Raw genomic sequence first — 11,842 nt, forward strand, 5'->3', positions numbered from 1 at the left:
GGCAAGAGATTTCTACTTGGTCACATGGTCTCTACACAAGCGTCTGGGCCAATGGGAGAGCATGCCTAGATTCTACTCAAGGGGCACAGGCATCATTTCACGATGTACTGTGAGAGGACGTAGTAAACCAAATAGATCTCTCTCTCACTAAAACGTTGTGTTCAACCATCCAACCCCATTGAGGAGATCTGATACAACTGAAAACTGAAAACTGAACATGGAACCACCTGAACAATATAAACTTCTCAATAAACAGGGATAAAAATATTAGCACACGACACTGCCATGTTTGGGCTCCTCAAAGAAGCGTTTGCATTTGCAGCCCCAAGGTACATAGGTCATTTGTTACCAAGCAAGACCTGGGGGCAAACAAAATCACTGCTCATCTTTACTAGTCTTCCTCGATTTTCTTCGATGAGAATTTTCAGAGGAACCCAAAGAAGTAACATCACTCCGACCTGCTCCTGAATCTCGGGTTGAACGATCCATGGATGTTGTGGTCTCCACAGTAATCCTTTTCTTCGCACCTCTTGATGGCACCTCATTTTCAATCAATGGATTTTTATGTCTACTACTAACTGATGGCGTTGCAATACTATGTGACATTCCACTCCTCGAGTGTGGGCTTCTCTGTTTGCGACTATGGGTTGGAGTTGCCATGGGATGGGATGTATAGGTGGAAGTCCCCGATCTCTGACTCAATCGGCTTGGATGATTAGCAATGGGTTTCTCCAACTCTGTAGGTTCTGGGTAATGGACTAAAGAAACCCGACGTGAAATCTTTCCGACTGCACAAGACAAAAATATGCATAAACCTTTCATTCCAAAATTTTTGCCCAAATTTGCTTAGATGCAAAGTGAAGTAAAACAATATTTTCTTTGGTATCTTTATGTGAAACAAAAAAAGAGAAGGGCAAACGTAGGCTGGATGGCCAATCAAACCATGGAATCTATGGGCAGCGCAACTACTTGTGCCATGTGGCAGATCAGGTTGTAAAAGTTGGACACAGGTACACTCTAAAGTCTCCCAGTCACATGTCAAGTTTCAGCCAAAAGGGAAACAGCCAAGGGGCAAATAAAGCAATTGAATGAATCAAAGACTGCAGAGAGAGTGCACACCAATACATGACCAAGTCTCTGTAGGAAACCTACTAAGAGTCTAATTACAACAAAAAACTAACTAAAATAAAAATAGCAATGACTAACTTAGACTATGACTCAACTTAAACCTCTCCCACTCTGGACTTAACACTAACTCTCCCCCTTCACGGAAAAATATTCAACATGTACAAACAGTTCACATAAACTGTGAGACAGAGCTCTCCCAATCCTTAAAATAAAACTTCAGACACAATGGATAAAGATTCAGCATAATACAAATTGTTGTCCGCAGTATGGACAAATACAGCCCAAGAAAACTGACAGAACTTATATAGGGAGTTAAAAAGTTACACTAAATAAAAATTTAGTAGGTCAATGAAAGAAGTTTCAACAGCAAAACTTAATATAATCTAACACCTGAAAATATTCGGGTATACATACTCAGTATGGTGGAAAATTCCCACAAATGTCAAATAAGAGTCTAACAACCAGATACAGTTACTTGTCTTAGAAATCTCCAGGGAATTTTCATTCCCTTGTGCTCCTGACCTCCCATGTGCATGTGACATTTCCAAATTTCATGAATCAGGACTAATGTTCTATTTCTATTATCAGGGGTCTAAGACAATGGCTAAAGTATTCTGAAAACATAAGGCATTCCTGTTAGGGATGTAAACGGATCGAATTCGGCTCGGATAGTGCTATATCCGCATCTGCATCCGATTAGCTTTTGGACGGATTCGGATAGTGCTAAACGGATACGGAGATGGATTCGGATCGGATATTTTATCTGTTTACATGAAAATATAGCTTTTCGGATAGCTATAGTCTATCCGTGTCCATATCCGTTTAGCTATCGGACGGATTCGGATAGTGCAAAACGGATACGGACACGGATACAGAAACGGATTTCGGCTATTCATTTGCATCCCTAATTCCTGTCCCCCTGCAAAGTTTATTTCTTTAACATCAAAGCAAAATAAGAAACCCCCAATTCCCAATAACGATGGATACTTCCCTCAAAACCACTACTTCTACTCAATTCATCGCCGCAACAAACCCCCCCCCCCAAACCCCCAAAAAAAGCCACAACGAAACACAACTGTTTCCCTGCCCTATCCTCTATCCCTTGAACCATATCCCTCTTTACCCCTATCTGCTTCCCTCCAACTGCGATTTTGTAGCAACAGTCCTTTTTCATGCACCTCCTCTATCAAATTAATTGAAATATCAGAAATAATTGGGTTCAATATCGCTATTTAATCCGAATATCTACTTCTCTCCTCTAAACTTTTCTTTTTTTGGCGAGTTTGTAGCATATTCATGAACCAAAAATTTAAAGCCCATCTTTTGATGGAATACCAGAATTTAAACCCTATCTTTTCGTTACTTGGAAAGCCCTTCCAAAGTTCCAGTAGCTTTGATAATACTAAAATCAGTGCCATTCACCACCTTCAAAAACTCATCAAATGCTTCCTCGTTGGAGCAGCTCTTGCTCTGTTCTTGATCACATATCTCAGTGTCCTCAGCTAGGTCGTAAGCAATCCTGGTTTCAGTCTCCATCTCCTCATCAATTGAGGAGTTCCCCATCATAATCAATTGCTCAACACTAACCTCCTCAGGTAGGCTACATCATTCTAGACAATCAACGCCTCAGGCACTGATTCAAAAATAGGAATGGCACCCAGAGGGATAGATTAGGAGTTAAGAGAGGCCGCCTATTCAAGATTTACAGCTACAATAAACTCTCTCTCTCTCTCTCTTTGATCTTCTGTGGCTTTGAAAGACCAACACATAGTTGCTGGTCAGTAAAGGAAATAAACTCCAATTAACAAATGAGCATTGATACAAAAACTTTTGTTGCAAATTTTGAGGGTCCTTAGCATGTTAATAATGTGGATGAATGCATTTAGATCCATTTCCAATGCAATATAAATATCCAGATCTCTTTCTTTTTTTTTTTTTTAATAATTAAAGTGAAATCCAGATTTCAACCAGATAGAAAAGATGCATTGAATAATAGATAAAATAAATATAAATGAACATTAAAACATATTTGAACATAAACAACCAAAAGAGGGGGGAGGAAGGAAAGAAAGAGTGCACCAATACTTACCAACTTTCGACTCTGACGGGGAGGATAGGAAAACTGTAGCATCTGGTTCTTGTGCTGCAAAGCTAACCAATTTATATGATTTTCCTGTCATAACTCATAACATTAAACCAGGATTTAGAATTATCAAAGAATTCTAAGACATGTATGTCAATTAGCCAATGATTACTTTTTTTTTTAATAAATAAACAAAAATACTCTTTGAAATCTTCCATTTCTTTCATTTTCTGTTGAATATGTAATGCAATTACCAGAGGAACTCTCAAAGCTGCCTAACTGTCCATCATGATGGAGCTTTAGCGACACCTCTTGCCCATCAAAATCAGGAGGCTACACAACCAACAATTCAATGGAGTGAGATCAATGCCAAGTAAATACAATATTCACGACGAATGGAATAACTGATTTCAACAACCTTAAAAGAAAAAATAATGTGATTATAAAGGAAACTTTTACTTGATTAATCGGCCATTGGATGAGCCAAAGCTCAGTCGAATCTGTCAAAGAGATGTCAACAAGAGGGTCCTTGGCATCCACTTGAAATTCTACTGGAGGCTTGTAATCCTCTTCTATAGTACTCATTTGCACTAGTTTCAACACATCAACAGAACCACCAAAAATATTTAATAAGCAAACGTTAAGAATTTTTTTTCAAAAAAAGAAGAAAAAATTACACCAATATAAACATGCAATTTATTTTTTTAAAAGAAAATTTTCAGTAATTTGTGTAACCATAATACATAAACTAGGGTTTTATCTATATTTTGCAACCAATGCTTACTAGAAGGGAGTTAACTATAGTTACAAAATGAGAAATAACGAATCCAAGATATGCAAATTTTAATAAAGGTTGGAAAATGTTTATCTGAGAGTACACAAACACCGTGAACTGTAGGAAAATGTGGAGCAAAACCCTAGTGATGGAAATATATAAACTAGGGATTTTGATCGATAAGAAGCCCTTGTGCTAATAATCGAACATCATAAGTGTTTAAGAAGATAAGGCATCAAAAAAAAAAAAAAAAAAAAAAAAAGAAAGGAATGATTAAAATGTCTATATTGACTGAGCTTCATAAAAGATTGTATGGGCACCCCAAACCACCTACCAGTACCTGCTCGAATCACAATACAACAGTACCACGTCCGAGGAAAAGACGTTCCTACTCTAGTAGAAGAAGCGACAGTTAAGGGTCAGACCTTCCTCTTCTCCAGTTGAGGAATAGAGGACTGTTAGTTAACAGACTTATACTAGCATAATAGTGAGGGTTTCGAAACTCGGTACCTGGGTCTGAAGCGAAAGGAACATAAGTCTGACGAGAAGAAGTGGCAGAAGACCAAAGGAAAGGATAAAAATCTGAAGTATTATCTCTGGGTTTTATTTATTCCCATCACGAAGTGGCATCTACACAACCATGTCCTATGAGGCCATAGATACAAAGTCAACGAGGGAAGGAGAGAGATACTTACAGAGAGGAAGGGGCTGCTGCAATCCACAGGGAATGGAGACGGAGAAAAGGAAGGAGGCTCAATACCCTTAGATGGAGAGTGGAGACTCACCGGAGTCGCCACTGGAAGCCGGCAATCGTTGCCAGAAGGGATTTAGGGATGTAAAGTCCACAGATTTCTTCGGGTGCAAACGTTGATGGAAGAGATTTAGGGTTCGAAGGATAAGTAAGTTAGGGAACGGCAATAATACGATATGGATATGTACGGCAATTAAACGGACCATACAGCAATAATACTTTTCAAAAATCCAGCGCAATAAAATGTGTACAGCAATGATACGGTATGTGTTTAATACGGTTGCTCTGTAAAAATCTGGGAGCAAAAATGCGGGCATATATTCACTATGCAATAGGCATGTACATTAAAGCTTACATACATTTGGTTTAATAAGCCTCTATAGAAGGTCTCATTCGACAGTAGGCTTGATTTTGTCATTGGTGAAAGATGTTCAAAGACCATTTTTCCAGTAACATAGATCTAGACCTAGACCTAGAAACAATTGAAATCACAAAAATAATTCCTGTATTTATTAATTCACTTTGTCAATTCAAGATATTGTCAACAGAAACTCAATCCACTGATATCCTTGCACCTGGGTCAATTTATCAGCTACTGAGGTATTACCTGAGGCTAGACAATTACTTGTAGAAAGCTATTTCCAAACCCCTCTTCCACCTGGGTTCAACCAATACCAACTGAGAATTTCTGGAAGGGTTCGGCGGACAGTGGCTGAGAATTTCCTCTTAATCCGTTCAACTTGGAAGCACCAAAACTGCCAGTTAGCAATAACAAATAACTCTTCCAAGGACAGAAGGAAAGGTTCCAAACTCCGCCATAGAAACATGAACTACTCCATCCATCCATGATAAAATGTGTTTGGGTTTCAAGTCAGCACCGGAAATCCACTTTCTGTCTAACTGTCTGGACAGTTACTGGTTTCAGAAACTAAACCAATGTGGTGGAATTATACAAAAGAGTGGGGGGGAAAAGGGTGAAGGTTTTAGTTGTCCCTGGACATTGTAACGACTAATGAGACCTTGACTCTGTTCAGTGGGTGGACATCATAGGAAGTCTAAATGACCTCATTGTTTACTAAAACTCAGCAAATCCAGTATGCTTATCACAACATTTCTACTTCAATAAGAGTATTAATAGGAAGTGAAATGCAGTGAGAAAAGGAGATTAAACTATGAAAAAAAAAAAGGTGGTGTGAGATGAGCAGATTACAAAAGATCCCACATAAATATCCGAGGTTAATAGTAATAGGTACAAAACATGGTTCACCTATCAATGGGAGCACAAGCACAGAGTACCATGTACAGTTTTTTGAGAAGGAAGTGTCAACATAAAAACATAGCAAAACACTGAGAAGGAAAATAGGGCATTCCACATCTCAAATGACGAAGAGGAATCTGCACGCTTAACAGATTTCTTACCTCCTGAGTACTGATGTGATCTGGAATAGATCCTTTAGAAAACACGTTAAGTCCTTCGCAGATGCAGATATGCGATCTCAAGGATCCGATGGAAACTGTAAATCAGCCACCCTAACAGAATCAGAGAAGAAGAACGGAAGAATCACAGTTCGTGACTCTTGAGTCGCCGCCGGCAGAGGAAGAGGGAGAAGAGATGGAGAAGAATGGAGAAGAACAGAAGAACCAGGGTTTGCCGTTGGCTATTCGCGAGAGACTCTCGAGAAGAGAGAGGGACGAAGGGTTTGGTTTGGGTTTTAGATTGGTTTAGAGTTTCGATTTTCGTGTTTTTTTTTTAATAACTAAACGTATTATACGTGTATACTACGTCAGCCTTTTCTATTCGCCTATTTATTCGGATTCGACGACTTATACGGCATGTGAGAATTTTTTTCAATTAAACATTCGGATCCATGTATTATAGAGTTTTGATTTTTATGTTTTTTTGTAATAATTAAACGTATTATATGTGTATATTATGTCAGCCTTTTCTATTCGCATATTTATTTGGATCCGACGACTTATACGACATATGAGAATTTTTTCAATTGAACGTTCGGATCTATGTATTATACGCATATAAAACTCGGATTTATTAACTATGGGTAAAAATAAAACCGAGATTTGGAGAGGGAGAGGGTTGGTTTTAGGGGTTTTGAATCGTTTGATTACCTCAGGTAGGGGTGTCAATACCCAACCCGAATCGATGAAACCGGACCGAATCACATCGGATCGAACTCTTAATGGTTTGGTTCGGTTTGTGGATCCAGAGAGGCAAACGGTTTGGTTTGGTTTGGTTTGGGCTAGCCCGACGGTGCACCGGTAGCCCAAACCGTTAGGCCCGAACCCAAACCGAACCGACTTAACCCGATAAATAAGTAAATCAATAAATGCCTAATGCCCCATTGCCCCCTAAATGTGTTGTGATAGTTTCTCACTTTATCTCATATCCTTTGTTAGTGATTACCCAATCAATTATATCCATAGGCCATAGGACATAGGATACAAAGATGCATTGTATTTGAAATATTTTATGTACTTAAAAGAGAAAGAGAAGAAAAATTAGCACTAACTGGACCTTACTAGTTATATAAAACCGGTACCAAACCGAATCCAAACCGATATCAACCCGTTATCATAAATCGAAATCGACACGAAACCAAACCGCACCGAAACCGAACATTTCTTAATGGTTTGGTTTCGATTCTATAAAAGTTACACCGAAACCGAAAAGCCCGAACCGGCCCATTGACACCCCTAACCTCAGGTACCCTGACTTTGATAAAAGTATGTTTGAGGTACCTAAAGTTTTTACAATGACTTTTGCGATACTTTGTTGGGTTTATTTTACCCCAAATTGACATTTTTTCAAGTTTACCCCTCTCAACCTCACTCCCATCGCTGACCTCCGCTACCACCTCCACCGCTCCACCCACCCCTAATGCAGAATCGTCTATGTATCTCTCTCTCTGCCCCACCCTTTATTGTTCCTTGTGGGCATAGTCGTTCAGTATCTTAATGCCTCTCTTTCTTGAGGCCTTCAGCTGGGTCAACTTCCCCATGCAGAAGAAGCGATGACTTGCGGGTCAAGACGAGGATGTTTATTTTAATTGTTCTCGTTGTGGAATTATTGGATATAGATACACAATTTCATAACGTAATTCCACATAGACTAGATAAAGGTGATTTAAAGTAGAATTCATTCCATGATAAAAGACTTCAATTTATAATTCATTCATACACAAACTAATCACGTTAGTCCTATAGAAGAAGGATTCACACAGACATAACAAGGAGATTAAAAAATAGCATTCATTCGTACGGAATCTAACATAATAATTCAATAACAGCATGATTTCACACAAACAAGGAATTAAGGCTATATATGTTAGAACTTACCCACAAACAATCCCATAATTATACAGTAAAAAAGATAAACATTCAACACACACTGGTAAAAGGTTTCAAGGTAGATTCTACTCACATCATTTAACCATTGATAGATTGCCCGATCGAGGGTTCTCGGGTTCTTAGTAACTCCCGCTCCATCTAAAATTAAAAAATCATGCAAAGCGTATTACTATTATCAAATGAGTCAAGGGTCACGTCCCTGTTAGACTCCAATGGTCATAATAGTCATTTTCCCCAAAGTAGGGTGTTCCGGACTCGTCGGATCATCATCTGGACACGTCGGATTACAATATGATTGATTCTGTTTCTTAGATGAAACAAGTCCTTTACTCACAGAATCATCCGGATCGTCTTCCGGACTTGTTGGATCATTGTCCGGACTCATTGGACCACGATTTGGATGAGCTCTGACTTGAGCTCGAATTGGTTTTAGCTAGAAAAAGGATAGGGCTTGTGTATTGGTGAAGCCTGATCTCAGTCTAGAAAGTGTTGTGGTGTTCCTTTGGCAGGTCGTTTCGCCTTTGAAACACGCGTAAATGGTCGAAAAGTGCATACATCAACGCCAACGGCGTTGTCCCCTGTGGAGCTAGTCGAGATCTTCGATTTGATGTGTATTTCACCCTATTTTGGTTCAAATATCGAACCAGATCAGGTGGGTCTTTAGGGGCAGTTTTGTACTTTCTGGGTTAGGGTTTTCCTATATAATGTAGTTATCTCTTTGAAAGATGGGAGAGAGGGCTTGTATTTTGCTTCACAGAAATAGTGGATTCATACTATCGCTCAACCATGGATGTAGTCTTCCTTCATGGGGGTGAATCACATAAAATCCTGTCTTGTGTGTATATGATTGATTTTTTTTTTCCCTTTGCATTTCTTCTGCAAAATTGCCATTCTACTGCGTTGTTTTTTCTAGCAAGGCTCTCCCAAGATCTCCACTCCAAACTCCCATGCACAACTTTTCATCTCATATACCTCACATTTGCAAGCTCTAGCACTTGGATTGAAGCCATAGAACTCAAATCCAACTTTGAATCCCACACATTGCACTCTTTGTGGTCTCTTTTACAAACCTTAGGCTTGAATCACTTCACCCTTTTTGTTTCTTTAGAAACCTAGGTCATGGATGCGTACATCAGGCCTCGTAACCCTTCACACGGATTAAACTCTACTCTTTACTCCTAAAATGAAAACCAAAGTGGAACTAAGGTTATTACCTTTCAGGTGACTTGGAAAACCCAAGTTGGAGCATAATGACGATCTCCCCACCCTCGTCCGTAGTCGAGTGAGCTTCATCTATTTCAAAAGCTACCCATTCCAAGTACGTCCCAACCATTTGCCCCCAGTTTATTGGTTACGTTGACAACAATGAACAATACCAGAACCAAACAACATTACTCAACAAGACTTTGGACATGTTTCTTTGTTATGGTGTATGAATTTGGAATTGATGTTGGATGATATGATTTAAAACTTATAATGGGTTGTGGAACATATATGCATTAATGTTGGATGTTATAATTGTTTTGAAACATTAGAAGTAGATATTCATGCAATAATTACTCATTTTATATGAGTATACTGCCATTTTTTTCTGGGCCTTTTTTTATTTTTTTTGAAATCTATACGGTTAAAACACATACTATTCGTTTCCGTTTTTTTGATCATATCGTTCGGAGTTTTGTGCTGTTTAAAACCTGTACTGACTTTCCTTTTGGCGCTTCCCCTTTTTTTTTTTTTCTCTCTCTTCTATGGGCTTACCTATCTAATAATTTGGGACAGCTTGATAGGTTATGCCTTGGGATTATTTTATCCCTTCAAAACATAATGATTCCTGTATTTAGTTTACGAATTTGTAAATAAAAAATGGGAAAAAGTTCTCTGTCCGGGAGTGTGGCCTACGCCAGCACTCCCATGAGGCTATCTCTCTCCTCCTCATGTGAAAAGACACCTAGGCCCCTTGTTTTAAGGAGGAGAGAGATAGACACATGGGAGTGCTGGCGTAGGCCACACTCTCGTACAAAAAAATGCTTCCCGCAAAAAATATACTAAACATCTGTATTGGACATTTTGTTGTATTCATGTTTTGGTAGAACTTGTCGTATACCTTTTCTTTCTGTAATCAAATATACAATTCATCGTTACAAAAAAAAAAAAAAAAAAAAAAAAAAAAAAAGAAAAGAAAAGAAAAGAAAAGAAAATAAAATTCATGAGACATAAGTGGATTCATGTAATAGAGAATCCCACACCCATCTCCGAAGTAAAATTCAACCTAAAATGAGTAAAGAGTGGTTGAACATTTGATCTGAAATTTAATTAAATTAAATTAAAAATCCCGAGATGAGGGAAATTAAAAAAAAAACCAACAGTTGGATGATACATGGAATGAACATAGGATGGGTCCATGTGATAAGAGAAGCCCATCCATCTCATCGGCCAAATTTTAACTAAAAAATAAAACATTGAAATTAGTTTGATGGAATTTTTAATTCGTTTAAATCGATGATTCAAAATAGGAAAAAAGAACACTAACTGAACATGTGGTTCCTATGCGTAGACATAGGACCACGCAAAATTACCACTCAACCTCCTCCGTTGAAATAAAAAAATCCCATTCATTTAAGTACTCCTACCTGCACTCTTATTGGCCCTGCGTTGGTGCAAGCGCTACACGATTGATTAGCATTCTCTCGCCCTTCAAAATATTAGAAGGTTATACTTATTTCATAATAGACACCTAAATGACAAACATATCTTATAGAAAAAAAAATAATTTTTGGACATATCTCTTGGAGAGGAGGTTTAAACCCATTTCTCTAACAATTTGGTAAACAATCCCATTTTTATTTTTCTCTTAGCTTTCTCTCTATATTGGTTATATCCAATTGAGTACAATTCTTGGTTATAGTGTATTAAATAGTCTCATATTGGGGTTTTATCTTGGAGGTTGATTGGCAAGTAAACCCAGTTGCAATAACAAAGGACCTCTACAAACTTAAAGAGAATGACCATTTGGCATGACTCAACCCACTGATCATAAATTTCTTCATGGTTTTCCATATTCATGATGTTTATGATGCTTGTATTTGTCATCATCAAAATTTAGATAAGCAATCTATCCCCTTTGTTACCTGTGTTATCATGTGCGATTTGGATAAAAATTTAGATAATTAAAACACTCAGTACAAAGTCACAAAGAATGCAACTTCAATATAGTAGAATCCAATGAAACTTCTGCAATTATCTGTCAATTTGAACTCATTTTGAAGTACTTCCTTAAATTGTTTGGGGCTTAAACTTGACCATTGCGATAGTTATACAATCCTCCATAACATGAACCAACCCTTGTTTGCCACATGACAAAGTGATGCCAGTTAAATGCCACCACGGTTAGTGGCATGTGGATACACCAAATGAAATCTGCATAGCTTTGATACTTTGCTCATTTGTTCCGGTAGTGTACCATCCATTCATTTACATTAATACCCCTGTATGCCTTCTTCCATCATGTGCTTTGATTGGGTAAGCTAACTAGCTCACCCTTGAGTGATGCAACCACTGCCCTAAATTTGTCTGTCTGATGTAGGCCCTCAAGTGAGCTCGAGGATCACTGGTCCCGTCGAACTTGTCAGAGTGCCATTTAAACTTCTCAGATATTTTTGCCTCAGGGAAGAAGCACATTCCTTCTGTGTCAAGCAACCTGCACCTCCACGCCCTTGACATTCTTGAGGGCAGACCAGAT

General features: G+C 38.4%; 1 protein-coding gene across 1 annotated transcript; it reads right to left on the reverse strand.

Annotated features, from left to right (window-relative positions):
- Positions 1 to 150: 150 nt before the first annotated feature.
- LOC122646006 (mediator-associated protein 2) lies at positions 151 to 3,829 on the reverse strand. The gene is made up of 4 exons (XM_043839460.1): positions 3,671 to 3,829; positions 3,466 to 3,544; positions 3,218 to 3,301; positions 151 to 788 (listed from the first exon to the last, which is right to left on the reverse strand). The coding sequence occupies exons 1-4, from the start codon at positions 3,794 to 3,796 to the stop codon at positions 376 to 378; spliced, it is 702 nt and encodes a 233-aa protein (XP_043695395.1). The 5' UTR covers positions 3,797 to 3,829; the 3' UTR covers positions 151 to 375.
- Between the last annotated feature and the right edge of the window lie 8,013 nt (positions 3,830 to 11,842).

The sequence above is a fragment of the Telopea speciosissima genome, chromosome 1 (genome assembly GCF_018873765.1).
Source record: "Telopea speciosissima isolate NSW1024214 ecotype Mountain lineage chromosome 1, Tspe_v1, whole genome shotgun sequence".
In the NCBI taxonomy this organism is placed as follows: domain Eukaryota; kingdom Viridiplantae; phylum Streptophyta; class Magnoliopsida; order Proteales; family Proteaceae; genus Telopea; species Telopea speciosissima.

Bases quoted from the DNA above. Each gene is read 5' to 3' on its own strand.
- LOC122646006 (XM_043839460.1), bottom strand. From the start codon at position 3,796: ATGAGTACTATAGAAGAGGATTACAAGCCTCCAGTAGAATTTCAAGTG. The intron at 3,545-3,670 runs GTAAAAGTTTCC...TTGGTTGTGTAG, and splicing joins TCCAATGGCCGATTAATCAA to CCTCCTGATTTTGATGGGCA. The intron at 789-3,217 runs GTAAGTATTGGT...TGTCTTGTGCAG, and splicing joins CCCGTCAGAGTCGAAAGTTG to TCGGAAAGATTTCACGTCGG.